Consider the following 26536-nt stretch of genomic DNA (forward strand, 5'->3'; position numbering starts at 1 on the left):
TGGGTGCTCCCGTCCCCACGGAGCAGGTCGCGCGTCCCTGTGGTGGTGGACAGAGCTCGAGGCCACTTTTGTGGCCCGGGCGCTGGCTAGCGCGGGCGCTGGGCACTGCCACAAAAGTGAGAGTGACGCACGCTGCCAGTTCTCCTTGGGGCACCCTTGGGAGGCGGGTAAGCAGATAAGGCAGAGATGGGCACGGCCACCCTCTTAAGGGCAGCTCAGAGCAGAGGGGACGCACGGAGAGGCCAGGACTGTCCCAGGCAAGAGGATGCTCCGTGTAGCCCTCGGAGTCTTTGCCCTGCTGGGCCTGGCAGGCGGCTGCGGTGAGTGTCGGTCCCTGCGGAGGGACCTGGGGAGAAGGGGCTCTGCCGGCAACGTCCTGCCGGGCGTCCGACCCTGCTCCTTGCAGTCGTGCCGCCCGAGGACGTCTCGCGGCTGCTGCAGAGCCTGGAGGGCTCCGTGGACACCGAGGAGCTGCCCAACCCCAGCGTGCTGCTCGCGCTGAACCTGGCGGACGCCGGCGCATGTGGCCGCTGCAAGGAGCTGCTGCAGCGGCTCCAGGAGACAGCGGTGGAGAGGGCCGCCAAGAGTAGGCGCCAGGGACGCCCGTGGCGGACACATGCCCCCGGCCCCGCGCCACCGGCCACTCTCTGTCCCTGCAGACATGACGTCGGGGGAGCTGGCGCTCTACGTGCTGGCCTTCCTCTCCTCCTGCCAGAACCCCCGCTACGTCCAGGCCCCGAGCGGCACCGTGGACGTGCTCGCCTTGCTGCAGTGGAGGACGGATGAGGAGGTGTTCTACCTGGGTGCGTAGAGCGGGGCAAGCATGAGTCCCCCCACAGCGCCGCAGCCCCCCTCACCACCGCCTCACGGCCACGCGCCGCCCTGCAGAGCTCGAGGGCACCCCGCTGACCACGTTCTACCAGCTCAGCCTGGACGTGATGGCGCTGTGCCTGGAGGGCACCGGCATCTACGAGCTGGCCGCCATCAAGCTGGCCAAGGAGGTGCTGCGGGCCGGGGACCAGCTCTCCGTGGGTAAGGGACGGCCCTGGCACCGGTGCCTGCTCCCAGCCGCACCACGTCCCACTGGCGCCCGGGCCTTGCAGACACACGCGCCGTGGCTGCGCTGGCGCTCACGTGCGCCTACGGCCGCGCGGACCCCGAGAGCCTCGCGGAGCTGCGGGAGCTGCTCGGTGACGCCGTGACGGAGGTGGCCAACGCCTTCCTGGACCTGCAGCAGCAGCAGAACGGCCTCATCGGCAACGTCTACAGCACAGGGCTGGCGCTGCAGGTAGCGGGGAGCCAGTGGTGCTGGCGCAGCCGCGCGGGCACCAGGCTCCCCTCACGCTGTCGCCCCACAGGCGCTCACGGCCACGGCGCTGTTTTACGCACCCCGTGAGTGGGACTGCGACCAGGCCTTCACAGCGGTGCTCCAGCAGAACCTTGAGCAGCCCATGGCCATCGCACAGCTGCTGCCCGCCCTGCTGGGCCGCACGTACCTGGATGCCGCGGGGCTCTACTGTGGTGCGGGCACCGCAGCGCCCACAGGCGCGCCGCTTACGGGGACGACCCTCGCAGCGCCGCTTACGGGGACGACCCTTGCAGCGCCGCTCATCACCGTCTACTACTCCGTGATCAACGAGCTGCGCGGAGTGCCCTTCCACTACAGCACAGAGGTGCACGTGCCCGCCGGCGCGGTGCTGCTGGCCGTGCTGCAGGCAGCCCAGGAGCAGGACCCCGCTCACTTCAGGTGAGGCACCCAGCGTGCACGGGCGGCAGCGGCAGTGGCGGGGACGCCCCTCGTGAACTGCCCGCGCTCCACACGGCAGCTTCCGCACCGAGGCGACGTCCTGGGGCCCCATGGTGGTCGCCATCGACGGGCTGGCCGCCAGCACCGCCGACAAGACCTACTGGGCGCTGCTGAGCGGCGGCAACGCGCTGCAGCAAGGTGGGGACGCGGGTGCGGGGCGGCGGTGCCGCCGTCATGGCCGCCGTCGCCTCATGGCCTCGCGCAGGTGTCGACAGCTACGTGCCGCACGATGGGGAGCACATCGAGGCCGTCTTCAGCACCTACTGAGGCACCGCGGGAGCCGCCGTCAGCGCCGCCGCCATCGCAATAAAGTGTCTTGCATGCAAAAGCACAGAATCGTCATGGTTGGAATAGACCTTTAAGGGCATCAAGGCCAACTGCAAACACTTTGACAACCCTGCCTGCTAAACCCTGTCCCTGAGTGCCTCATCTACACTCTTCTTGAACACTGCCAGCGATGGTGACTCCACCATGTCCCTGGGCAGCCTGTCCCAATGCTTCACTGCTCTTTCCGTGTAGGAATTCTTCCTCATGTCTAACCTGAACCTCCCCTGGTGCCATTTCCTCTTGTCCTATTGGTAGTTGTTTTGGAGAAGAGACCAACTCCCACCTCACTACAACCTCCTTCCAGGTAGTTGTCGAGAGCGATAAGGTCCCCCCGAGCCTACCCCGCTCCCGACACCGGCCCCGTCCCCTCGGCGGCAGCGAGACGCCGCGGTCGCAGCCAGCGCCGTCCCCTCGACGGCAGCGAGACGCCGCGGTCGCAGCTTGCTGCGACCGCGGCGTCTCGCTGCCGCCGAGGGGACGGGGCTGGCGCTGGGCGGGAGCCACCGCCCCACGGCGGTCGCGATGTCCCCACGGCGGGACCGCCCGTCGCCGGGGCGGAGCCGTCGCGGATGGCGGGACGCGGTTCCGGAGGGCCGGCCTAAGCGCGGGGCGGGGAAGGAAGATGGCGGCGCCCGCGGGGCTCTGGTGGCGGCGGCTGAGGCGGGCGCTGGTGGCCCGCGCAGGTCGGGCGGCACCGGGACGGGGCGGGACGGGGCGGCCCGTGGTGGCGGGGGGACGGGGGCGTCTGGGCGCCCCCCTGAGCTGCCGCCGCCTCCCGCAGGTCCCGGCGGCGCCGCCGCGGCGCCCCGCGCCGGCATCAAGAGCTACGCGCTGCCCCCGGACTACAGCGGTGAGTAGCGACCGGCCCCGGTCCCCACCGTGTCGCCGCCGCGCCACGACCCGCGCGCTTCCCTCCCCGCCAGGAGTGACGATACCCGAGAAGCCCAAGCTGAAGTTCATGGAGAAGGCGCCGGCCGTGCCCAAGGTGCGGCGGGAGCCGCGGCGGCTGCGCGACATCCGTGGCCCGTCCCACGAGGCCACTGACTTCGAGCAGGGGCAGTACGGCATCCTGGTGAGCAGCGCGGCCCTCCTCGGAGCCAGCTCTGGAACGCGGCGCTTCCCGGCTTCCCCGTGCCCGTGGAGCCCGTTGGAACGGGAGCTCCGCAGCCGCCCCAAAAGCCAAGCGGGGCCGAGGCGGCTCCCGAGGAGGCAGAACCGGGGCACACGGTTTGATCCCCATCTCCTTCCCGCCGCAGGCGCTCGGGGGCGGCTACCTGCACTGGGGCCATTTTGAGATGATGCGCCTCACCATCGGCCGCTGCATGGACCCCAAGAGCATGTTTGCCGTGTGGCGCGTGCCAGCGCCCTACAAGCCCGTGACGCGCAAGAGCCTGGGGCACCGCATGGGCGGTGGCAAGGGGCCCATCGACCACTACGTGACGGCCGTGAAGAGCGGTCGCCTCCTGGTCGAGGTGGGCGGGCGCTGCGAGTTCGGGGAGGTGAAGCCCTTCCTCACGCGCGTCGCCCAGAAGCTGCCCTTCCCCGCGGTGGCCGTCAGCCGCGAGAGCCTGCAGCGCATGCGGGAGCTCGAGGAGGAGAAGCGGCTCAACAACCAGAACCCCTGGACCTTCGAGCGCATCGTCACGGCCAACATGCTGGGCATGCGCAAGTACCTCAGCCCCCGCGACCTGCGCTTCCACGGACGCTACTGGGGCAAGTTCTTCCTGAAGCACCGTGTGTGACGCGCACGTGGGGGCTCCGCCGCCGCAATAAATCTCTCCCCGCCCTGGGATTTCTTGCACCTCTTTTCTAGAGAGCCCAGGCACCGCCTGGGAGGCTGGGAGCGCCCTGGCTGCGGGCAACCCTGCTCGAGACGCGGCCCCCGAGCAGCGGCGGTAGCTGATCTCTTTATTGAGAAGGGCTGCGGTGCAGGTGGCCGCCCGTGCGGCCGAGCTCTGCGTGGGGCCAGAGGCTTCTCCTCCGGCCGCTCTCTGGGACGGGCGGCAGGAGGAGCTGGGGGCCCTGCGGCTCCGCCGGGCTTTCCCGACCACTTCCTTCTGCCCGCAGCAGCAGCGGGAGGCCAGGCTCCTCCGGGAGATGCGGCGCGGGCGGGATCATCCGGGCGGGAGAGGGAGAGGCCATCTGCGAGCCAGCGCGGGAGGAGGAGGCGCTGCGGAAGGCGACACGGCTGCCACCTCCGTGTTGCTCCCCATCCCCCTCCTCGCTCTTAGAGACTCGCCGGGAACTCCAAGGGGGACAAATCCCACCAGTCCCAGCCAGGAGGGGCCCGAGGTGGGCCCAGGAGACCCCACGGTGCCCGCTCACCTGGAGGACAGAGGGGGTCTCAGGCAAAGATGCTGCCGATGCTGGCGGCCAGGACGATGGCGAGGACGATGCAGCAGATCATGATCATGATCTTCTTCTACTTAGCGAGAGAGATGAGAGGGGGCCGTGATGCGGCGCCGCGGGCAGCTCTTGCACAGGGGGCTGGTCCCGTGGTGCCAGGACCCGGCACTTACCCCAAACCAGGCAGGGGGACGGGGTGGGACGGGACGGGAGAGCGGGGCCTGGGCAGCGCGAGGCTGCCCCGTCGTCCGCGGGGCGCCTGGCTAAGCGGGTTGGAAGGGAGGCCGGAGCCAGCGGAGCGGGAGCGAGCAGCTGGGAGGCCCTTCTCAGCCCGGGGCACTCCGCGCGCTGTCACCGCTGTGCCCGGCGGCCAAGTCCTGCCGCTGCCCGCTGGGGACAGGGGGGTCCGGGGTGCCAGGGGAGGAGCAGGAGCCACAGGGGAGCGTCAGGCGGAGAAGCGCTTCCAGGAGGGAGAAGGCAGGAGCTGTGGAGCTGGACACGGGTCCGGGTGGAGCAGGGGGAGCAGGGCAGGGAGCTGCGTCCCCTGGGGGGCTCCCGGGGGAGAGGCACCCCTGCTGGCACGGGTAGCAGGGTCTGCAGAAGGGAAAGGGACCGCGTCAGCTCCAGGGGGGACAGGGGCCATCGCGAGGGACCCGCGTGCAGGGCCCTGGCCCAGCACCAACAACCGGGTGCCAGGATGTGCCCCTTGCGCAGCACCCAGCGCCAAGGCCAGACGTTGCTGGAGAGGACGAGGCAGCAGGGGTGCACGGGGCCCGGCAACTGAGCCCTCACCAGCTCGTTGCACCGGTGAGGGGGCAGGGAACGGGGAACACGGAGGTGGTTCCGGGGGAGGAACAGAAACAGTGAGGGTGGCTGGGAGGCACCAGGGGGCTCGGGGCGGCGCTGGGGGAAAGCGGGGCGGCAGCGAGGGCGCAGGGCCCTGCTCACCCTCCGGGCCTCGCTCTGGTACTTCACAGCCTTTTTGGTGTCAGCCACAGCCCGCTCCACGAAGCCCACCGACTGGTCCATGTTGTTCTCGATGCGGTCGATCATGGCTCCCTGGGGACACAGGGGTCCACAGGGAGGCAACAGGGAGAGGGGGGTGCTGAGCACCCAGTGCTCCCCGTGCCACAGTCCTTACGGGGCGTCCAGCCAGGCCCCGCGTGGCCTGGGGGAAGACTGAGAGGGGCCCAGGCCCCAGCACATGGTGCCCCCTTCCCGAAGAGGTTCCCATGCAACCTCATGCACGGGTCCCTATGCACGGGTCCCCATGCAGCCCCACGCGCTGGTCCCCATGCACAGTTTCCCATGCAGCTCCATGCAGTGGTCACCATGCACTGGTTCCCATGCACAGGTCCCCAAGCAGCCCCACACACTGGTTCCCATGCAACCCCATGCACAGGTCCCCATGCAGCTCCATGCACAGGTCCCCATGCACAGGTTCCCATGTACAGGTCCCCAAGCAGCCCCATGCACCGGTCCCCATGCACAGGTCCCCATGCAGCCCCCATGCACTGATCTCCTCACACACAGGTCCCCAGGCCAGCCGGGGCCCCGCGCTGCGGCCCACACCTGGTTCTCCACCAGCATGGCAATGTCGACGAACATGTCGTGCAGCTCCTTGATGCTGCTCTCGAGCCGCACGATGTCCTTGTGGCGCCCCTCGATCTCGCTCAGCGCCTGCTTCGAGATCTGCGAGTCCATGATCTGCGGCAGAGCAGGGCGGGCGTCAGCCGGGGCTCCCTGGCGCCCGCGGGCACTGCCGCCCGCCCCGAGGCGGCCCTCACCCCAGACGTGAAGATGGAGGGGTTGCCGCTCTCCAGCATCTCCTCCAGCTCCTCGTCCGTCGTGTTCTTGCCGGCTGCGGGGTGCAGAGGGTCACGGCCCGGGGCGGCCCGCGGGGACGGGCCCTGACGGCGAAGCCCCGCCCCCTTGGGGAGAGGGGCGGGGCATAATGCCCTTGTCCCGCCTCCTTTGGCAAGGGGGCGGGGCCTGGTGCCCTTGTCCCACTCCGGGCAGCAGAGGGGAGGGCAGGGCCAGGGGAGGGGCTTGAGCGGGCTGGCCCCGCCCTCAGGCCTAAGCCCCGCCCCGGGCGCGCCGTGTGCTGGGGGTGCACGCACTGATCTCGAGCTGGCGCTGGATGCGGCCCTTGCTGCGCTCCCGGAAATCCACCTGTGCCTCGTTGTACTTGGTCATGACGTCGACGAACTTGCGGGACAGGACCGAGTGCTGGGCACGGGGACAGCGGCGTGAGTCGCACGGGCACCCGGGCATGGCACATCCCCGGGGCTGGAGGCACGGGACGCCCCGGACACGGCCTGTCCCCAGCCCATAGTGATTGGAACTGCCTGTGGGACATGGGGACACGGGACACAGGGACACCCTGGACACGGCCCGTCTCCAGCCCATAGCGATTGGAACTGCCTGTGGGACATGGGGACACGGGACACGGGGACACCCTGGACACAGCCTGTCCCCAGCCCATAGCGATCAGAACTGTCTGCTGGGCATGGGGACATGGGGACACTCAGACATGGCCTGTTCCCAGCCCCTAGTGAGCAGGGCTGGATACTGGACATGGGGGACACAGGGACACCCCGACACGGCCTGTCCCTAGCCCATTGCAGTCAGAACTGCCTGCTGGGCATGAGGACATGAGATATGGGGATACCTGGACATAGCCTGTCCCCAGCCCCTAGTGAGCAGGGCTGGATGCTGGGCATGGGGACATGGGGACACCGCAGACGAAGGGTGTCCCAGGCCGGCAGCAGGCGCGGGCTCACCTGGGACTTGCGGATGCGCAGGTCGGCCGAGGAGCGCGCCTCATCCTGCTCGATGTTCCTCTCCATGCCTGGTGGGAGCAGAACACCCAGCTCATCAGGCCACCATGTCCCAGCAGCACCACCCCCACCCTAGGGACCTTGCTGGGCCCTGGTGCCCGCAAGCCCGCAGCATGGTGGCGGGGACGTCGCCGCTCACTCTTCAGCTTGTTGCGGACGCTGTTGGCCATTTTCTTGATCTCCGCTGTGAGCTGCTCCAAGTCATCTTTGGTCTCTGCAGGGGACACGGGCGGCTGAGCCAGGGAGCCCGTGCAGGGGACAACCCCCATCCCGGGGCCCTGCATCCCTGATGCGGGGCACCTTACTCTGCTCAGGAACAGGCGCCGAGAGGATGATGCTGTAGAGCTTCTTGGCCTCCTCCACATTCTCCGAGATCTTGTCGATGTTCTGCCGGGTCTCCTCAATCTAGCCAAGCCAGGGCCGGAGGAGACAGGGCTCAGGCAAGAGGAACGCTGGCCCCTGGCCCCCGGCCCCCTGGCCCTGCTCACCTCGGAGAAGAACTCATCCATGAAGGCCGTGTTGTCCACAGCGATCTCCAGCTCCTCCTCATCATCGTCGGCACCCTGCTTCTGCGGGAGGCAGCGAGGCGGCGCTCAGCCCCTTTGGCCACCGCGGTGGCAGGGGCAGTGGCCTGGGGGTGAGGGCGGCCCAAGCATCTTGTGGGGGGTTTGGGGTCTGGCAGTGGCCGGGCAGGGGTTAAAGGCAGTGGAGGCCGTGGTGCCATCTGCGCAGGGAGGAGCGGGGCTAATTGCACATCTGGCCGGGCACGTGGCATCTCCGTATCAGGCGGGAGGGGATGGGGGGACAGGCTGGGCACCCGGGGGTGGCAGGAGCGGCTGTCCCCCTGGCATCGCGCCTCCTTGCAGGGCAGCCAGTGCCCACACAGTGATGCAGGGCACCCCCTGGCTCAACCACTCCGCAGCCTGTCCGGGATGATGGGCTGGGACCTATGGAGGTCCTATGGGTCCCTCGGGAGGCTGGAGCCAGCTGGGTTTGCAGCACCCTCCCCGCCACCCCCCTCCTCACACTGGAATAAAAATAACACTAATCCCTGCTCTCCCTCCCCTCCTGCCCCAGCGCTCCATAATCCCCCCTAAATCCCCAGCAAGTTCCCAGCCCTGCGCTGCTGCCGTGGGGCTGGCGAGGAAGAGTGTGGAGGAGGTAGTAACCGCTGGAGCCGTGGGGCCACACAGCCCCAGGTGACCCACATCTGCTGCCGGCCCCTCGCTGCCCCACAGCCGCATGGGGAGGCACCAGCCAGGGCTCTCACAGCCCCACAGTCCTGCGTGGGTGTCCTGCCACCCACCCCACATCCGGGGCATGAGGTGCAGCTGGACCCGCAGCCCCACACGATGCTCACGAGGTGTCCCTTCCCCAGCCCCACGTGTCCCACGCGGGCGTCCCGCCGCCCACCCAGGGGCGCAGGGTGCGGCGAGGCTCCCGCAGGCAGCCCCCCTCGTCCTGCGTGGGGATGCCGCGGCCCCCCCGCACGCTGCGGGGCGCGGGTCCCGCGGGGCCGCTCACCGCCTTGAGCTGCTCCAGCCGGTCCTTCATGGCGCCGGGGCCGTCGGGGCAGCGGCGGCGCCGGGGCTGCTCCTCGCCCCTACATGCAGGCGCGGCGCGGGTGGCCCTCGCCGTCCCTGTCGCCGTCGCCGCCCGGGCGGTGCCTCCGCTAATCCCCGCGGCAGGAGGCGCCGAGGGAGGGGCGAGGGGGAGCCCCCCCCCCCCCAGGTCCCCTCCCCAGGTCCCCACTGCCGTCAGAGGAGACGGGGCGGAAGGGGAATCCCGGCGGGGCGGGCGCCCGCGAACAGCCAGGGACACGATGGCGACACGAGTTGGGGTGGGGAGGGCACGATGGGGACACACAACTGAGGGACAAGTCGGGGGGGGGCACGGTCGGGGAGACACGGCCACCCAGGTCGGGGGCACTGGGGACGTGGCTGGAGGCACCGCTACGGACACTAGACACTGTCCCCTTCTAGGCGTCTGGGAACACGGCTGGGGGGACACGGCTCGAGGGGGGGACATGGCTGGGGGGGACACGGATGGAGAGGCAGCCCTGAGGGGACACAGCTCGGGAAGGGGGACGAGTCCGGTGTCTACAGCAGGAGGACGCGGCTCTGGGCAGCGCTGCACCAGGAGGGGGACGCGTCCGACAACGCAGAGACTGGACCAGGAGCAGGCAGGGGCCCACGGGCCAGCCCTGCCCCACGGGCCAGCCCTGCCCCACGGGCACGGCGCTGTCCCGGCTCTGGCCCAGGCGGGGCTGCTGGCCCTTTAGGAGGAGCCCGCGGCCGCACCGCGCCTTTAAGGCGGCCAGTGGGCGGGGCTGGGGCCCGGAGCTCCGCCCCCGCCTGGCGCCCCGCCCCCTGCCGGCCCCTCCGCCCCCTGCCGCGCGCGCATGCGCGGGGCTCTCCCTCCCTCCCCGCTCTCCGGGCAGCCGTCGGCAGGCGGGGGTGACGTCATGCGCGTGCGCCCGCGGCGGCGCATGCGCGGCGGGGCGCGGGCCGGAGCGGGCCGCGCGGAGCCTGCGGGGCGGGGGGCGCCGCCGCCGCCGCCATGTTCCGGTACCAGGTGAGGGGGGGGGAGGGCGGGGCACCGGCCGGTGCCGCAGCGGGGACGGCGCCACCGGCGGGGCCCGGCGGGGGCGGCGGCGCCCGCGGCGGGGCCGGGGGGTCCCTGCGCAGCCCGCGGTTCCGGCCAGGGGCGGAGGGGGCCCCCGCCGCGGTCCCGGGCGGCGCGGCGTGACCCGGGCGCTTTGCGCTGGGCCCCGCGCGCTCCCGCTGCCCGAGGGGCCGCGGAGGCCGCTCGCGGAGCGGGAGGGCTCCGGGGGGCTCGGGAAGCTCCCGCGCGGGGCAGGGAAGGGGCCGGGGTGCCGGGGGCGGCCGCGGGGCCAGGGCCCGGCGCGGGAGGGCTCCATGCTCACGCCGGCATTCCGCAGTCCCTGGAGGACTGCCGCCTGGACGAGGACGAGGACGCCTTCCAGGCGCTGGGAGAGGAAGATGAGGACATCGACCAGTTCAACGACGACACGTTCGGGTCCGGGGCCGTCGGTGAGTGCTCCCGGCTGCCGCGGGGCTGGGGGGCTGCGTGGGCAGCCCTGGCCCTGCTGAGCTCTCCCCGCGCGTCCCCGCAGACGATGACTGGCAGGAGGCGCACGAGCGGCTGGCGGAGCTGGAGGACAAGCCGTCCGCGGCCGGGCAGCGGGACAGCCCTGGCGGCGACGCCGCGGACCTGCTGGGTGACCCCGAGGACACCCTGGCGGAGAGGCTGACCCGGCTGGTGATCGAGAGCGAGCTGGAGGACCCGGCCATCATGAGGGCGGTGCAGACCCGGACCCCGGCGCAGGTGGCGGCGGGCGCTGGCGCGGGGCGGGGGCGGCGCTGCCGGCCCCCCGCGGGTGCTGACTGCCCCCGTGTGCTTTGCAGCAGCCGGGAGGGCTCAACTCCAGCATCTGGGATGGCCCGGCCGTCCTGCGGCGCATCCGGGGGCCGCTCCTCACGCAGGTACGGGGCCGCGGCAGCCGGGAGTCGTGCGGGCTGGGCGCTCGGGCGCTTGCTGTTTTCCCGTCCTCGGTCTCGTACCCAAATCGCTGAGCTAGGAACTCTGCGGAAAGGGGAAACAGGGACTTCCCTAATGTCCCCTGTGAGCCCTAAAGGGGGAGGCTGGTTGTGCTGGGAGGCACCTCCAGAACAGCCCAGCAAAGCGCCACACTCTCCTCCTGCCCTCCCGGCTCCCTGCAAGGTGGGAGAGCCATCCCGGGGGGTATTGCCAGCATGTTATCCCTGGGAATTGCTCCACCTAGGAGCTGGGAGCGCTCCACCGACACCTGGGAATGTGCCAGCACCTCGAGGCAGCGCGTTTTGCTCATTGTGGCCTAATTAAGAGCAAAGCCTCCGAGTGCAGGCGGAAACCCGCAGCGCATGTGCGCGCGGGAGGGCCACGGGAGCCCCGGCAGGGCTGTCCCGGGACTGCCGAGTGCCCGCGGGCACGGAGCGGGGCGCGGGAGGGCTGGCGGGGCCGGGAGCAGGCGCCTCGGGGCGCTGCTTTGTGCCCCGGCTCCCGCTGCTTTGGCTGGGCAGGACTCTCTGGGCCTCGTGGTGGTGTCCCTAGCTGGGCTGCGTGATCCCAGAAAGTGTCCGTGACTCTGGAGGGCGGTTTCTCTCCCCTTCTGCTCGCAGGAGATGCCTCCCGTGTCCGTGCTGGACTATGCCCTGCCTCAGAGACCCGCGCAAAACCGCGAGGAAGAGCGGGACCCTTCAGAGCGGGCGCTGCCCCGGCGTTCATCGTCCCCGGTCATCGGGAGCCCCCCGGTCCGCGCCGTCCCTATTGGCACCCCTCCCAAGCAGGCTGCCGTGCCCAGCTTCAACCAGCAGGTACCTGCTGCCGGCTCCGCTCTCCGGGCTGCCGGCTCGTGCCGCTGTCGGCGGGGGCTGACTGCTGCCCTGTGTTGCTTCCTTGCCCTCAGATTCTCTGCCCGAAGCCTGTTCACATCCGGGCCACCCTGCAGCAGCGTTACCCCGCTCCCTACGGCGAGAGGATGTCCCCCAACCAGCTCTGCAATGTCCCGGTACCGTGGCTTCTCTCAGCCCCTTTCCGCGGGGGCTGCCTTCGTGACTCGCGGCCCTGTGAAGTCCTCCAGCCTCCCATGAAATCTGCAGCCAGGCCCGTGTGCCCCAACGTGCCAGGCCCCGGGCAGAGTTAATCCTGCTCTTTGGAGCCTGGCCTGGCTCCCTGCCTGCCCGAGAGACTCTCACAGGGCTCCGTCCTCCATGCCCTTTCCTCGTCCGTGCTTGTCCCCCGAGGAGGGCTGTGCCGGAGCTGTGACCAGAGCCATCCCTCTGTTCTCTTTCCGCAGAATTCCTCCCTCCTGGGCCACTCGTTCCCGCACAGCGTCTCTCCCGTCCTCAGCCACCTGCAGAGAGCGCAGCTGCTCGGAGGAGCCCAGGTGAAGGCCCCATTCCTACCCCTTCAGCTCTCCCTCCCTGTCACTCCTTGGGCAGGGGTTGGGGGTCCTGCAATTCTCTCCGCCTTTGCAGTGGCCCTTAGCTTTACGGCTGTCCTTTGTGGCCATCTGCCCATGCAGGGCCCTTTTCCTTGGGCCCAGTTTTTTCCCTGGCTGACTCTCTCCCTGGCCGACTCTCTGCTCCCAGGCTGGCCGAATGTCTCCCAGCCAGTTTGCCCGGGTCTCCGGCCTCGTTGGGAGCCCCCTTCCCTCTGTGAATCCCAAGCTGCTGCAGGGCAGGGTTGGGCAGATGATGTCTCCGGCCAGCGGCTTTCGTGCCTTCTTCGGAGCTCCCCCTGCTCCGCCTCCATCCCAGCCGCAGCACCCGCCGGGCCCCGGCTGCCACCTGCAGAGCCTGAGGTAGGCCCCGGCCGTGCCGCGTCCCTGGCGGGGCCGCCCTCTCCGGGGCCGCCCCCGAACCCTCCCGCTCTCGCCAGGCCGCAAACGCAGATGTTCCGGCCGGACACCACCCACCTGCACCCCCAGCACCGCCGCCTGCTGCACCAGCGGCAGCAGCAGAACCGCAGGTGAGCGCCGGCCTCGGGCGGGCGCCGGGGGCACCGCGGCCCTCCTCGGGGGGCCCTGCAGCCGGGGGTAGCCTGTGCACTGCTCTCTGTCCCTTCCTGTAGCTCCTGTGCGCTCACGGGTGCCCTTCTTGCCTCCTGCCAGCCAGCAGCGCGGCCTCAACGGCTCGGTGGGGGACCGAGGGGGCCACCGGAGCAGCCACCAGGAGCAGATGCGCAAGGACCCCTACGCCAACCTCATGCTGCAGCGGGAGAAGGACTGGGTCTCCAAGATCCAGATGATGCAGCTGCAGAGCACTGATCCCTACCTGGATGACTATTACTACCAGGTAGCGGGGAGGCCCCGCGTGCCTGCGACGGCCTCAGTGCGCCCTCCAGCCCGCTGCGTCCCCAGGGTCACCCGGTGTCCCCGCACAGGGCCCAGAGGGGTGCCGGGTAGGGAGGGGAGGCGCTCGCTGGCGTGCCACGCGTCTGACACTCGACGAGCAGCAGCGCGGGAAGCGTTTCCAGAGCCGGTCAAATGGAATAGGCTGCGGCGGTGACGGCGCCTGGCTTGGGATGAGCGCCGCTCCGCAAAGGAAGCATGGCTGCTGGGGGCCATGAGAGCGAGTAGGGGCTGCAGGGGCAAGGAGAGGCGGCTCTGAGCCGCTCAGAGCAGCGCAAGGTCCCAAAAGAGGAGACTGGGAGGCTGCTCCAGGGGATCAGATGTCCGAGGTGGCCCTGGCCAGGGAATGGCTGCACGAGGGAGGGTTCTTGAGTCTGAAAGAGGGCATGAAGCTGATGGAGTCCGCAGAGCAGTTGGAGAAGGCGGATGGGGAGTGACTCCTCGCTCTCTCTTCCGGTTCAAGAATAGGGAGCAGCGGACGGGGCCAGGAGGAGCCAGATTTGAAGCCGACAGAGCAAGGTGATGGCTGGGCTCCCGCCAAAGGCGGCGGGTGCTCGAGGGTCACCTGGGGTTGAGGGCAGGCAGGGCGACCCTGTTGTGGGAGGGGAATCCACGGAGGACCCGGAGCTACGCCGGGTGGATTTGCGGCACGGGAGCAGCTTGAGCTGGGCTTGCAAGGCGCTTGGGAGACCATCTGGGGCAACCCTCGCCTGTGCCCACCTGGGTTCATACCCCTTGCGCGTGTAAAGAGCCCTGGCAGCTGTCGGCAGCGACTCCTGAGCGTGTGCACAGGAGCCAGAACCCCAGAGAGGGGCAGACAAAACGCCTGCCTCCACGGAGGGGGCGGCGGGGAGCCAGCCGCGCTCCCCGGGACGGTCCCGGAGCAGCCGTGCGAGCGGTCCGGGCAGCTCCCCAGCGGGAAGATGAGCGGCCGCCGAGGGCTCGTCCGAGGGCGGCCGCTCCGGTGCCTTGGCGGTCGGAGGGAGCAAGGTTGGATGGAGCGAACGGAGGCGGGCGCAGGCAGCAGGTCTCGGTGGGCGCTCTCGGGCTGGCGGCACGCGCGGAGCGGAGCGCTGCGGGGTTTTCCCCCAGGAGACGGGATCAAGCTGATCCCGGCAGGGGACAGGGACTTGTGCGGCTGCAGCCGGGATGCGAGTCAGCGGAGACCCGGGGTTGCTAAAGAGGCGGCCGGTGTCTGTGACGCCCGGGAGGCGGCCGTTGGCGTCACGAGCGGCCCCGCGGTGTGCGGGGACACCAGGGAGAGGGCAGGGTCCTCCCGTGACGCACCAGGAGGCTGGGCTGCCGCGAGGACGTTCGTGCTGCGTGTCACAGCTGCCCCTCTCTCTTTGCCTCAGAATTACTTCCAGAAGCTGGAGAAGTTGTCAGCGGCTGAGGAAGTCCAGGGTGACGGTCCCAAAAAGGAACGCACTAAACTCATCACGCCTCAGGTGGCCAAGCTGGAGCACACCTACAAGCCGGGTAAGCGCTGGCCACGTCCCGGGCGGCAGTGGGGACAGTGGCAGCTCGGGACGTGAAGCCCCGACCTCTGCAGGTGGGGGATGCTGGTTCATCCCGGGCTGCGAGCAGGAGATTCCGGCGTGGGCTTGACTTTGGGGACAACGCTGAGGAGTGCAGACAAACCCGGGCGATGCGGGCTCGGGCGCAGGCCGACTTCCTTCGCTCCCCTTCTCCCTGTAGTGCAGTTTGAGGGCTCGCTGGGGAAACTCACGGTCTCCAGTGTGAACAACCCCCGAAAGATGATCGACGCTGTCGTCACCTCCCGTGGCGAGGACGAGGTGAGTCCCGGCCCTCCCTCCTGCAACCAGCGCGGGCGGCAGCCCCGGCTCTCACCGGCTCCCCTTCCCGCAGGAGACCAAGGAGAAGCAGGTTCGAGACAAGCGGCGTCAGACCCTCGTCACGATCGAGAAGGTGAGGGGCTCCCGCAGCCTGCATGGATCCGCTCTGGGGCAAAGTGGGAGCCAGCGAGGGCCACTGTGCAGCCCAGAGGGCCACCGTGCAGCCCAGAGGGCTCATTCCACTCGGAATCCCATCGAGGAGCGCGCGGATCCCCCTGCCCCACTGCCATCCTCGTCTCTCCGGCAGACCTACAGCCTCCTCCTGGATGTGGAGGACTACGAGCGGCGCTACCTGCTGAGCTTGGAGGGCGAGCGGCCGGCCCTCGTGGGCGAGAGGAAGCAGAAGATTTGCGACATGTACGACAACCTGCGGGGGAAGGCGCCTGGGCAGGAGAGGTGAGGTGTGCCGTGTCACCTCGGCTGCTCCCTGGGGCTCTGTCTGGCCCTTGTTGCTCGCAGCGGCTGCCTGTAGCTTCCCAGTGACTGGTTTCTCAAATAAGAGCTTAGTTGTTTCCTGGGGGCTTGGACGGGGGTGAAATAACCTTCCTTTTTTTTTTTTTTTTTTCACCTTTTACCACTTTCCTCTGCACAGGGCCTCTGTGGCTCCTGCTCTGCTGTTCTGTGGGAAACCAGTGTGCCTGGCCCTTTCCGTAGTTAATTCAGAGTGGCCTTTTCAGCACTAGCAGTGTCTGAAATAGCTGGGAGGTGGGACTTGCTGCTTGTGTGGCAGGGATGGAGAAAAGGCAGGTCGCTGCACGTTGTCCTCACGGGCGCAGGGACAGCTCGTGCTGCACTCCTGGCTTGGGGGACCCGAGCTCGGCACTGCAGCCGGGACGCGGCAGCTCAAAGGCTTGTCCTGGGGCAGCGTTTGGCCACGGGGCATCATTCCCTGCGTTGCTTCCCTCCAGCACACGCTTCTCGTGGGCCCTGGGCTGCTCCTCAAGGACATCCCGGCTACCCCGAGCCCTTCCCAGCAGGTGGGTGGCACTTTTCTCCTCGGCAGGCCGAGCGACGACCACTTCGTACAGATCATGTGCATTCGCAAGGGGAAGCGTCTTGTGGCCCGGATCCTCCCCTTCTTGTCACCAGAGCAAGCAGCTGATGTCCTCATGGCCACGGCCAGGAACCTGCCCTTCCTCATCAAGAAGGATGCTCAGGACGAGGTGACCGCGGCGGGCTGGGAGGCTCTGGTCAGCAGCAGTTGTCCCTGCGGGGCGGGGGACACGGCGAGGTGGCACAGCCAGGACTGGCTGCGACGGGAAGGAAGCGGGGAGGGCGTCTCATGGCTGGGGCCTTCATTTAATAACGCCCCCTCTTTGCTGAGTGTTTGCAAAGAGAGGACTTGGCTAAAGGTTCTGCTTCTCTGGCTCATCAGGTGGCAGCAGGAAACTCCATCTTCCACAGGCAGAAAGCAGAGGCCAGCAGCTCGGAGTTTCAGAGGGATGTGTTATCACATATTCTTTGCAGTCTTTTTATTTTTTTTACTTTTCCTCCCCATATGAAACAAAAATCAAGGCATCTGTGAAATAAACCCCAGCTAGCATTGAGAAAGGAGATTATATAAAAAAAAAAAGCCTGGATTTCAAGTGGGAAGTTTCCCCTTTGGCCTGTGCTGTTGTAGGGACGCACGCGGCGCACCTGGGCAGGGCCCGCTGCCCTCCTCCCGGGGGCTGTGAGACGGGACGTGGTGCCTGCTCTTCTCTCCGCAGGTGCTGCCCTGCCTGCTGAGGCCCTTCTCGCACGTCCTCTATCACCTCCCCTTGGGGACGGTCACCAGCCTTGTGCAGCAGCTGACGAACCTACCTCAGAGCGCGGCCGCGCCAGCGCCCGCCAACCTGCACCTGGCTGCTGTGCTCCAGAACAAGGTGCGTGCCGCTCCCGCCGCTCCTCCCTGCTGCTGGAGGTGACAACGATGCCCCTGGGAGCCCCGTCGTGTCCCCCTGCTCGAGCTGCCTTCCCTTGGTGGCACGGGCAGGGACCGTCACTCGCAGCGGGCGGCCGTCGCTTGTCACCTTGGAGGTCTAAAAGCAGCGAGGTGACTCAGGCTGCCTCCTCCCCAGGGGCTGTCGGGGCAGCCGGGGATCTTCCTCTGGGTGTTTGTGGGGACACAGGGAGCATTAGGAGGAGGCGATTCTCGCAAAACGCCCCCTAAAACCGCTCGGAGGAGCGATGCTGCAGGAGCTCTTCCCGCCCCTCTGCGACGTGACGGAGCTCCCGAACCACCCGCGGGGGCTTCCATACCCCCTTCGTCCTTCCCTACGCGTGAACACAGCCCAAACTGGGGACCTCTGTGAGGGCAGCGTTTCCCCGAGCCCCCACCGTGCCGAGGGGGCCAGTTCAGCTCCGGCGCATGGGGCGGCCGCGCTGAGAAGGGGAGGGTGCCGCCGCCAGGGCTCTGCTGCGGGTCCCTCACGAGCCTCTCCCTCCCCGCCCGCAGTTCGGCCTGTCCCTGCTGTGCTTGGTCCTGAGCCGCGGGGAGGAGCTGCAGAGCTCGGAGGCGAACGCGGAGCTGCTGCAGGACAACCCGTGGTGAGTAGCCCGGGCGGGCACCAGGAGCAGCGCGGGGTGGCGGGGGCACCGCTGACGCCTCCCCGCGCTCCCTCAGGACGGAGCTGATGCTCCTGGCGACGCGGGAGCTGCTGCGGGTGCCGCCGGTGGCCTTGGCGAAGCCGGTGTCCCCCCCCTCGAACCTGCTCTCCCTCTTCTCTCGCTACGTCGACCAGCAGAAGCTGAACGCGCTGGAGACGAAGCTGCAGTAAGTGGCAGCGCGGGCGGGAGCCGCCGCCAAGGCGGCGCGGGGCCAGGGCGGCCCCGTGCCCCGCGCGTGACGGCTCCCTCTCCCGCCGCCAGCTTGGTGCACAGCATCCGGTAGGACGTCCCGCAGCGGAGCCGAGCGGGACGCGCCGCCGCGGGGCTCCCCCCGCGCCGCCGCGTGCCGGGGGCCCCGCGGGCGCCGGGCACGGCTGCTGCCCCCCGTCTTTTGCACACTCGCCTCGTCTTCCCGCGCGCCCGGGGCTGCTGCTGCGCTGCCCCGCGGCGGCAGCCACCGGGGGGGGCCCTTTTACTTTGCTTTTTAAAAAGAAAAAACAAACAAAAAACAGAAAACCAAGAGATTTGCACATATAGGTATTTTACCACCCCTAACTGCCCCCCGGCATTAACCTGCCCTGCTGCCCTCTCCCCCCGGACTGATCACGTGGAAAGTTTTTTTTTTTTTTTTTCCTTTTTTTTCCGCCCTCTCGTCCCCGTTTTCGGCCCCGGTGGAGGAGGAGGGAGTTTCTACCTTTACATTTTTATAGGGCACTGTAAATAAAGACGCATTGGATACACGGGCGCGCGTGGCCTCTGCTTCGCCGCGCCCCCGCTGCCCCCCGCCCGCCCCGCCCCCTCTGACGCTGCCCCGCTGCCAGGCCGGCGGCCGCCTCAGCCAATGGCGGCGCGCGCTGCGCCCGCGAGGCCCGCCCCCGGCGGCCTCCCGTCCAATGGGCGGCGGGATGAGTCACCTCTGCGCTCGGCCGCCAGCCCCGCGGGGCGCGGGGTGACGTCACGGCTCCCCCGCCCCTGCGCGGCGGCCTCTCCCATTGGCCCGCCGCGCTGACGGACGCGCGGGCCGGCCGCTGAGCGCAGGGCGGGAGGGCGTCTCCCGGGAGCCGCGGGCCAATGGCGGCGCGGGCGGCCGCGCGCACCAATGGGGCGCGGCGGGGGGCGGGCCGAGGCGCGGTGCTGCGCGGCGCTGCGCTCCGCTCCGCTCCGGCGGCTCCTCGGGCGATGGCGGAGCTGCGCGCGGCGGCGCCGGGCCCGGCCGCGGCGCTGCCCGGCCCCGCGGCGCTGCCCGCGCCCGGCGCCGCGGGAGGAGGAGGAGGCGGCGGCGGCCCCGGGCCGGGCGCGACGCCCGCGCTGCCCTCCCCGGCCACCGGCGGCGGGGCGGGCCCGGGCGGGGGGACGGCGGCGCCCGGAGCGGGCTCCGCTTCCGGCGCGGGCGGCGCCGCTTCCGGCTCGGCGCGCGAGGGCTGGCTCTTCAAGTGGACCAACTACATCAAGGGCTACCAGCGCCGCTGGTTCGTGCTCAGCAACGGCCTCCTCAGCTACTACCGGTAGGCGCCGCCCCGCCGGGAGCGCCGCTGCCCCCGCCGGGCCCGGGACCCCGCTTCCGCCAGGCCGCGGTGTCCCCGCTCCCCTGCCCCCCCGGCCCCGCGCGCCGGAGCCTCTGGTTCCGCCCCCCGGGCGGCGCCGCTGTCGCCCGCCCCCGGTGCCTCCTCGGCGCGGCCCCCCCCGCCCCGCCGCTCCGGGGCCGCCGCGTCCCCCGCAGGCCCCTCCGTTATTTATGGGGCAACCGGAGCCGGCAGCTCGGGTTACGGGAGCGCCAGGGGCGGGGGCCGGTGACGCGGGCGCTGCCAAGGCGCCCGCTGGCGACGTGGCGCCGTCGGGAGCCGCGCGCACCTCCCGCCGCAGGTCCAAGGCCGAGATGCGGCACACGTGCCGCGGCACCATCAACCTGGCCACGGCCAACATCACCGTGGAGGACTCGTGCAACTTCATCATCTCCAACGGCGGCGCCCAGACCTACCACCTCAAGGCGAGCTCCGAGGTGGAGCGGCAGCGCTGGGTCACCGCCCTCGAGCTGGCCAAGGCCAAAGCGGTCAAGATGCTGGAAGAGTCAGGTAGGGACCGGGCGCCCTCCCATCCCGCTGCGCGGGGAGCACCAGGCGCTGCGCGGAGCGTCCCGCGTTCCCGTCCCGCCGCGTCCGTGCCGGCTCCCCCTGGTTTGAGCCATCGGCTCCAGCCTGCCTCGTGCTGCGGTCCCAAGGCCGGGATGTCCCGGGGCTCCTGCTGCCCCTGCCATGCTGCGTCCCTGCTCCGAGAGGAGCCGTCTGCCTTTTCCCTGCCCGCAGCTTCCTCCTTGGGAAGGAGGGAGGCCTCGTGCCTGGCCCTGATGGGGCACGGGCTGACAACCCCGTCTGCCGGCAGACGACTCCGGCGACGAGTCCGTGTCGCAGACGGACAAGACGGAGCTGCAGAGCACCCTGCGCACCCTGTCCAGCAAAGTGGAGGACCTGAGCACCTGCAACGACCTCATTGCCAAGCACGGCACGGCGCTGCAGCGCTCGCTCAGCGAGCTGGAGAGCCTGCGGCTGCCGGCCGAGAGCACCGAGAAGATCAAGCAGGTGAACGAGCGAGCCACGCTCTTCCGCATCACCTCCAACGCCATGATCAACGTGAGTGCGCGCGCGGGGACGCGACGCCCGCCGCGGGGCGGGGGGACCGGGGCGCCCACCCCCTGGGCCGTCTTGTCCCCCTCAGGCCTGCCGGGATTTCCTGGTGCTGGCGCAGACCCACAGCAAGAAGTGGCAGAAGTCGCTGCAGCACGAGCGGGACCAGCGCATCCGCCTGGAGGAGACGCTGGAGCAGCTCGCCAAGCAGCACAACCACCTGGAAAGGGCCTTCCGCGGCGCCACCGTGCTGCCCGCCAGCGCGCCCGGCGCCTCCGCCAAAGGTGCCAGGGGCTGGGGGGCGCCGGGGGAATCTGGGAAGCCGGCGGTGACGCCCCGTAGGTGGAATCCCCAGCTGTTTCCCGGAGCATTTCCCAAGCCAGCTTTAAGTTTCTTCCTCTTGGTAACCCTGAGCACAGAATCTGTCAGGCCTCCTTGCCCATGTAAGCGAGGGGCCATGGCCTCCTGCGGCAGGAGATGCTGCTCTGAGGCCAACCCCAGCCTCTCCTGCCACCCCTTGGTGCTGGGGGGTGCAGGGACGGTGCCTGGTCGCAGCTGATGAGGGTCCCCTGCAGTGCCCCTCTCGGGGACCTTGTGCTCAGTGCCTGTGCCCTGCTGGGCCGAAGAGAGCCCGAGGGTAGAGCCTGTCCGTTTTCCTCACCCAGATCCGTGCTGCCCTGTGAAAGGAGACATGAGCGACGAGGACGACGACAACGAGTTCTTCGACGCGCCGGAGATCATCACGGTGCCCGAGAGCATGGGTCACAAGTGAGCGCTGCGCCTCGGGGCTGCCCTCCCGGCCCGGCGCTGCCCGGAGCTGTCCCGGAGCGCAGGGAAAAGCCAGGCCGCGACTCTGCTCCTTTCTGCCCTCCAGACGCACCGGCAGCAACATCAGCGGCACGAGCAGCGAGATCAGCCTGGACGAGCAGGTGGGCCCCGGCACGCGCGGTGCCCGCGGTGCCCCCTCCGCAGAGACGCACGCCGGGGGGCCGGCGGGAGCTGCGGCGCTTTCGCGACAGCCCCCGTCTCCCCGCCACTGCAGTACAAGCACCAGCTGGAGGACACCAAGAAGGAGAAGAGGACTCGCATCCCCTACAAGCCCAACTACAGCCTCAACCTGTGGAGCATCATGAAGAACTGCATCGGGAAGGAGCTCTCCAAGATCCCCATGCCGGTGGGGCGCGGGCGCTGCCGGGGCCACGCGCGGGGCTCCCCGCCGCCCTGCAGGCGCCCTCACCTCTCGCCCTCTGCCAGGTGAACTTCAACGAGCCCCTGTCCATGCTGCAGCGCCTCACCGAGGACCTGGAGTACTACGAGCTGCTCGACCGGGCGGCGCGCTGCGAGAGCTCCCTGGAGCAGCTCTGTTACGTGGCCGCCTTCACCGTCTCCTCCTACTCCACCACCGTCTTCCGCACCAGCAAGCCCTTCAACCCGCTCCTGGGGGAGACCTTCGAGCTGGACCGCCTGGAGGAGAGCGGCTATCGCTCCCTCTGCGAGCAGGTGCCGCCGGTGCCGCTCCTGCGGCTGCGCCGCCTGGCCCGGGACAGCGGGGCTAACTTGTCCCCTCTCCCTCTGCCAGGTCTGTCACCACCCGCCGGCGGCCGCCCACCACGTGGACTCCAAGAACGGCTGGACGCTTCGCCAGGAGATTAAAATCACCAGCAAATTTCGGGGCAAATATCTCTCCATCATGCCTCTGGGTGAGCTCAGCGGCTCCGCGCGTGGGGAGGCCCCCGAGGGAGGGAGGACGTCCTGGAGCCCTAAGTGGGAGCAGAGCAGGGCCAGGGCTGTTGCTGGTGCAGCCGAATCTGAGCGCTGTGCTCAGGGGGGCGGCCAGGAGGTGCGGGAGGGGATAACAGTCAAGGAAGCGGTCGGGGGGCTGCTCGCGTTCCTTGTCCTGCAGCCTGGTGTCCTCCCTTCGCTGGGACCGTTCCTAGCACAGCCCTCCTCCCCGCAGGTACCATCCACTGCGTCTTCCACTCCTCCGGCAATCACTACACGTGGAAAAAAGTCACCACCACCGTGCACAACATCATCGTGGGCAAGCTCTGGATAGACCAGGTGGGACAGCTGCAGGGAGACGGGGCTCTGCAGTGCCCGACTCCGCGTGTCCCCCGGTGCCAGGGCGGACAGGGGCCGTGGGCCGGCGCTGACCTCGTCTTCCCCCCCTGCAGTCCGGTGAAATCGAGATCGTCAATCACAAGACGGGCGACAAGTGCGTCCTCAAGTTCGTTCCTTACAGCTACTTCTCTCGGGACGTGGCGAGGAAGGTAGGGGCTGCCGTGGGGCGGGGAGGGGCCCTGGCGTGACAGAGCTTCGTGTGCCTGGTGAGGACGGGCATGGCGCAGAAGGGACACCCCCGGCCGCGGCCCTGCTGATGGCTGCAGATCAAGGGCAAACTCGGGGCCCCTGGAGGCTGCGATGCAGGCTCTGCCCTTAGGCCCAGCTCTACGTTTTCCTCCATCGGTTGCATTTCAACCCGTGCAAACACAGCAGCTCTGTGGGCCTTTCCCTGCCTGAATCATTCCGCTTTGGTTCTGGGGTGGGCAAGGAAGGGGAGGAGGTTCGGGCTTCCCTGGCTCTTCATTCCTCCCCGGGCAACATCCCCACGTGCCCTGTCGTGGCAGGTCACCGGCGAGGTGACAGACCCCGCCGGGAAGGTACACTTCTTCCTGCTGGGCACCTGGGATGAGAAGATGGACTGCTACAAGGTGACGCCGGGCACGGGGGACAACAGCGCCGAGGGGCGGCAGAGGGCCCACGAGGCCGAGGACAGCCGGGTGCTGCTGTGGAAGAGGAACCCGCTGCCGTGAGTAGGGCGCTGGGGCCTGCGGGGATGGGGACGGCTCCGGTGCTGGTGGCAGCCGTCCGGGAGGCGCCGCTGGCTGAGCCCTCGCTCCGCGGCGCAGGAAGTACGCGGAGAACATGTACTACTTCTCGGAGCTGGCGCTGACGCTGAACGCGCCGGAGGGCGGCACGGCGCCCACGGACAGCCGCTGGCGCCCCGACCAGCGCCTCATGGAGAACGGCCGCTGGGACGAGGCCAACGCTGAGAAGCAGCGGCTGGAGGAGAAGCAGCGGCTCTCCCGCAAGCGGCGCGAGGCCGAGGCCGCGCGGGCCACCGAGGACGGTAAGAGCGGAGCGCGCAGGCGCCCGCCGGCCTGGCCGTGGGTCCCTAACACCCCCTGCTGCCCCCAGGCACCCCCTACGACCCCTACAAGCCGCTGTGGTTCGAGCGCAAGAAGGACCCCGTCACGCAGGAGCTGACGCACATCTACAAGGGCGGCTACTGGGAGAGCAAAGAGAAGCAGGACTGGACCTTGTGCCCGGACATTTTCTGAGGCGGCGGCGGGGCGGGAGGAGCGGCGGGGCGAAGGCTGCGAGGGGAGCGGCGGCGCTGGGCCCGCGCGCCCCTCGCTCCGTGTGTCTTAACCGCCCGCGCGCGCCGGCCGCGCTTGCCTGCCGGGGTTGCCTTAGCCCATCCAAACTGACCTTGCTGGTGGGGAGCGGGAGGCAGCGCAGCCCTCGGGGGGGCTTCCCTCTCCCTACCCGCCTCCCCCACGCGCTCGTCCCGTGCCCGGCGCCGCGGGGCACCGGGGCCTGCCGCCCTCCCCGCACACGCACCCTGCGGCGCGAGTCCCGGGGCGAGAGCCTGAGGCTGGCCTTGGTCTCTGCCCCCTGCCTTCACCTCCCTCTGCTCCACACGACGCTCGAGGCAGAGAGCGCCTGGGCCGGCCCCGCTGCCCCCCAACCCCTGAGGTGACGCTGCGGCCGCTCCCAGCGCGGGCTGCTCCGCGGCCTCCCCTGCCCGCCCTGCGCGCCCGTCCCCCGCGGCCCCTCCTTGCTCTCCGTGGGGCCAGCCCCACGGCCCCAAACACTACAGCAGGGTCCGGACGCGGCTGGGGGCCACGGGGGAGTGTGGGATCCCCGCGCCTCCGCCCCGGGCAGGGGCTTGCCGCGGCCCCCAAATCGACGGGAAAGCCGGGGTGTACGATGCCTTTTTTTTTTTTTTTTTTTCCTCCCCCCTTTTTTTGGTCTTTCTTTTCTTTCCTTCCACGAGAACAACTAAATTAAATCCTGTGAATGCCCCGGCCTGTGTGTGTGCTGTGTGCGGCGGGGGGCAGAGCTGGGGGCGCAGCCCCACGGTGTCACTGTCACCCCGACGTGGCTCCTGGGGGGTCGTGGAGCAAAGCTGGGAGGGCGCTGGCGTGCGGCTCCGCAAGGGGGTGACACCTCAGGGTGCCCGTGTGGCTCCGCAAGGGGGGACCCCTGCACACAGCTCCGCAGGGGGTGACACCTCGGGGTGACACCTGCAACTGCTCCGGCCTGACGGGAGGCACAAAAGGGAGACCCACGCGCCCGAACAGGGACTTGAACCCTGGACCCTCAGATTAAAAGTCTGATGCTCTACCGACTGAGCTATCCGGGCAGCTCCTGGTGGAGGGGCCATGGCTCGGAGCCACATGGTGCCCTGGGCCTTCCTCCTCCTCCTCCTCCTCCTGCGGCCCTGGGCCACAGGGCTCTGCACAGGGGTGGCCCCATGTGGCACCCACTGCCCCGGGCCACAGCGGGCGCCAGGGGACAGGCCCAGGTCCCGCCGCCCCCGAGCCCGGCTGGACACCCGGGTCCCCAGCAGAGAGGGGTGGCAACGTGGTGGGGACCCCCGCGTTGCGTCCCCTGCGAGCACAGGATGAAGCTGCCCATGGGAGCCAGCGCTGCCTTGCAGGAGACGCATGTCCCACCGCGAGCATGTCCCAGAGCGAGCTCCCTGGTCCTCACCGCGGGGGCTCTGCGTCCTGCAATGTCCCCAGACGCAGCTTGGGGACCCCTTTAAGGACAGGCTGCCTAAGGAGGGTGCCCACCACGGAGGGCTCCCCAAAAGGGGCTATGGTAATAAGCGGGGCTCACCCTGCTGATGACTGAAGTCCAGCGTCTCTTTGTTGCAGCCCTGAGCCGGGGACACCGGTGCTCAGCTCCTGCCACCAGGGTGCCACTATGCAGGGGTCCCCGCTGCCCCGCGAGACCCCACTGCAGTTTGGGGACGCCAGGGCCGGACTGGGGGCCTTGGCACAGGAAAACGTAAGGAAAACGGAGCTGCCGGCTACCAGAAGTGGGGTTCGAACCCACGCGGACACACGCCCATTGGATCTTAAGTCCAACGCCTTCACCACTCGGCCATTCTGGTGCTGCATGGGCTGCCCACGGGCCCTGTCCCCTGTCCTCGCGGGGAGCCCGGGGCCGGGCTTGTGTCCCCCCGGGGCCAAAATCCCCCGCAGCAGCTCAGGCTGGAGCCCGCATCCCCCGGGGCCGGCCCCAGCAAAACCAGCGACTCTGGTGGGACTCGAACCCACAACCTTTGAATGCCGCCCGCTGCTGCTAGAAGTCCAACGCGCTCTCCGTTGCGCCACAGAGCCACCCTCTTCCTGGGCGCCGCCCCCCGCCCCCCCACCAGGGGCCCAAGGGTGGCCCAAGGTGGCCCTGGTGCCACCGAGCGCAGGGGCGCCCACCCTCGCCAGGGCACGAGCGCAGCAGCGGAGGCCAGGGTGGCCCATGTCCCTTGTGTCCCCTGCCCACCACTCCGGGGTGACATTCCCGGCCCGGGGGTGTCCCCAGGGCTGGCTCCATGGTGTAGGGGTCATCACGTCTGCTTTACACGCAGAAGGACCTGGGTTCGAGCCCCAGTGGAGCCACAGCCCCCTTGGGGCCTTTATGCCCCCAGGGGTTCCCTTTTTTCCCCAGCCCCATCCCTCCTCGGGAAGGTCCAAAGCAAAGGCTCAGGACACCTATCTAAGGGTCCAGCCCCATTTTCCCCACCAGAAAACATCTCCCAAGCGTCCCCGTGGGCAGCATGGCCCCACAGTGGCACCCAGGGGCCCAGCGCAGCCCTGTGGGGGGGCCAAAAGGAGCACGCGGGCTCTGCTGGGGCTTGAACCCAGGTCCTTCCACGCGTGATGCAGCCGCCACGACCCCTGCGCCATGGAGCTGGCAGGGAAGGGGCGCCTGGGGAGCCCTGGGACCGCCATGGGCACCGGGGCTCCCGTCACCGTGCCCCAGAGGACACCCTCGTGCACACACACCGCTGCCAGCTGCGCTCACCCACACGGGGACGCTCCGGGTCCTTGTCCAGGGTCCTGGCACTGTCCGGGGTGGCCCTGGAGACCCCCTTTCCCTGCCGCACAACCAGCAGGCGGTTTCCTCCACGTCGGAGCAAGGAGTTTTATTGGGTTTCGCCCAGC

The 26536-nt window shown here is 69.3% G+C and overlaps 5 protein-coding genes and 4 non-coding genes across 9 annotated transcripts; 5 read left to right on the forward strand and 4 right to left on the reverse strand.

The window, feature by feature from the left end:
* Nucleotides 1-186: 186 nt before the first annotated feature.
* CBLIF (cobalamin binding intrinsic factor) lies at nt 187-2074 on the forward strand. The gene is given in 9 exon segments (XM_088534228.1): nt 187-248; nt 250-320; nt 407-586; nt 660-803; nt 889-1032; nt 1104-1288; nt 1359-1747; nt 1827-1945; nt 2013-2074. Coding segments are annotated over 9 exon segments (1356 nt in total).
* A 682-nt stretch (nt 2075-2756) lies between these two features.
* MRPL16 (mitochondrial ribosomal protein L16) lies at nt 2757-3885 on the forward strand. Its single transcript, XM_088534229.1, has 4 exons — nt 2757-2817; nt 2916-2984; nt 3058-3206; nt 3391-3885. The coding sequence occupies exons 1-4, from the start codon at nt 2757-2759 to the stop codon at nt 3874-3876; spliced, it is 765 nt and encodes a 254-aa protein (XP_088390355.1). The 3' UTR covers nt 3877-3885.
* Nucleotides 3886-4464: 579 nt separating this feature from the next.
* STX3 (syntaxin 3) lies at nt 4465-8905 on the reverse strand. Its single transcript, XM_088534305.1, has 10 exons — nt 8845-8905; nt 7809-7889; nt 7626-7725; nt 7460-7534; nt 7264-7331; nt 6601-6709; nt 6268-6341; nt 6053-6187; nt 5429-5539; nt 4465-4556 (listed from the first exon to the last, which is right to left on the reverse strand). Exons 1-10 carry the CDS (start codon nt 8872-8874, stop codon nt 4479-4481), a joined length of 861 nt encoding a protein of 286 aa, XP_088390431.1. The 5' UTR covers nt 8875-8905; the 3' UTR covers nt 4465-4478.
* Nucleotides 8906-9811: 906 nt separating this feature from the next.
* Nucleotides 9812-17849, forward strand: PATL1 (PAT1 homolog 1, processing body mRNA decay factor). Its single transcript, XM_088534287.1, has 18 exons — nt 9812-9894; nt 10262-10373; nt 10457-10668; nt 10749-10826; nt 11502-11696; nt 11789-11890; nt 12179-12268; nt 12474-12685; nt 12763-12852; nt 12995-13178; nt 14590-14713; nt 14933-15030; nt 15104-15163; nt 15338-15486; nt 16094-16253; nt 16800-16955; nt 17528-17619; nt 17696-17849. The coding sequence occupies exons 1-18, from the start codon at nt 9880-9882 to the stop codon at nt 17847-17849; spliced, it is 2283 nt and encodes a 760-aa protein (XP_088390413.1). The 5' UTR covers nt 9812-9879.
* Nucleotides 17850-18858: 1009 nt separating this feature from the next.
* Nucleotides 18859-23656, forward strand: OSBP (oxysterol binding protein). Its single transcript, XM_088534288.1, has 14 exons — nt 18859-19184; nt 19543-19751; nt 20059-20306; nt 20392-20584; nt 20966-21068; nt 21175-21229; nt 21343-21474; nt 21555-21800; nt 21880-22000; nt 22258-22361; nt 22475-22570; nt 22928-23109; nt 23210-23430; nt 23499-23656. The coding sequence occupies exons 1-14, from the start codon at nt 18859-18861 to the stop codon at nt 23639-23641; spliced, it is 2379 nt and encodes a 792-aa protein (XP_088390414.1). The 3' UTR covers nt 23642-23656.
* A 1000-nt stretch (nt 23657-24656) lies between these two features.
* TRNAK-UUU (transfer RNA lysine (anticodon UUU)) lies at nt 24657-24729 on the reverse strand. The gene has a single exon. It is a non-coding gene; the product is annotated as a tRNA-Lys (tRNA).
* Nucleotides 24730-25402: 673 nt separating this feature from the next.
* On the reverse strand, nt 25403-25485 carry TRNAL-UAA (transfer RNA leucine (anticodon UAA)). Its single transcript has one exon. It is a non-coding gene; the product is annotated as a tRNA-Leu (tRNA).
* Nucleotides 25486-25626: 141 nt separating this feature from the next.
* On the reverse strand, nt 25627-25714 carry TRNAR-UCU (transfer RNA arginine (anticodon UCU)). Its single transcript is given in 2 exon segments — nt 25627-25662; nt 25678-25714. It is a non-coding gene; the product is annotated as a tRNA-Arg (tRNA).
* Nucleotides 25715-25917: 203 nt separating this feature from the next.
* On the forward strand, nt 25918-25990 carry TRNAV-UAC (transfer RNA valine (anticodon UAC)). The gene has a single exon. It is a non-coding gene; the product is annotated as a tRNA-Val (tRNA).
* The last annotated feature ends 546 nt before the right edge of the window (nt 25991-26536 follow it).

This window comes from Tinamus guttatus, unplaced genomic scaffold (assembly GCF_059628265.1).
Source record: "Tinamus guttatus ecotype Peru unplaced genomic scaffold, ASM5962826v1 Tinamus_guttatus_pri_ptg000546l, whole genome shotgun sequence".
In the NCBI taxonomy this organism is placed as follows: Eukaryota; Metazoa; Chordata; class Aves; order Tinamiformes; family Tinamidae; genus Tinamus; species Tinamus guttatus.

Bases quoted from the DNA above. Each gene is read 5' to 3' on its own strand.
- OSBP (XM_088534288.1), top strand. From the start codon at position 18,859: ATGGCGGAGCTGCGCGCGGCGGCGCCGGGCCCGGCCGCGGCGCTGCCC. The intron at 21,475-21,554 runs GTGGGGCGCGGG...GCCCTCTGCCAG, and splicing joins TCTCCAAGATCCCCATGCCG to GTGAACTTCAACGAGCCCCT. The intron at 22,571-22,927 runs GTAGGGGCTGCC...CTGTCGTGGCAG, and splicing joins CTCGGGACGTGGCGAGGAAG to GTCACCGGCGAGGTGACAGA.
- STX3 (XM_088534305.1), bottom strand. From the start codon at position 8,874: ATGAAGGACCGGCTGGAGCAGCTCAAGGCG. The intron at 6,188-6,267 runs GTGAGGGCCGCC...GCTCTGCCGCAG, and splicing joins CCTCCATCTTCACGTCTGGG to ATCATGGACTCGCAGATCTC. The intron at 4,557-5,428 runs GTGAGCAGGGCC...CTCGCTAAGTAG, and splicing joins ACCAGAGCGAGGCCCGGAGG to AAGAAGATCATGATCATGAT.
- PATL1 (XM_088534287.1), top strand. The intron at 16,956-17,527 runs GTGCGTGCCGCT...CCCCGCCCGCAG, and splicing joins CTGCTGTGCTCCAGAACAAG to TTCGGCCTGTCCCTGCTGTG. The intron at 17,620-17,695 runs GTGAGTAGCCCG...GCGCTCCCTCAG, and splicing joins CTGCTGCAGGACAACCCGTG to GACGGAGCTGATGCTCCTGG.
- MRPL16 (XM_088534229.1), top strand. From the start codon at position 2,757: ATGGCGGCGCCCGCGGGGCTCTGGTGGCGGCGGCTGAGGCGGGCGCTG. The intron at 2,818-2,915 runs GTCGGGCGGCAC...CGCCTCCCGCAG, and splicing joins GGCGCTGGTGGCCCGCGCAG to GTCCCGGCGGCGCCGCCGCG. The intron at 2,985-3,057 runs GTGAGTAGCGAC...CCTCCCCGCCAG, and splicing joins GCTGCCCCCGGACTACAGCG to GAGTGACGATACCCGAGAAG.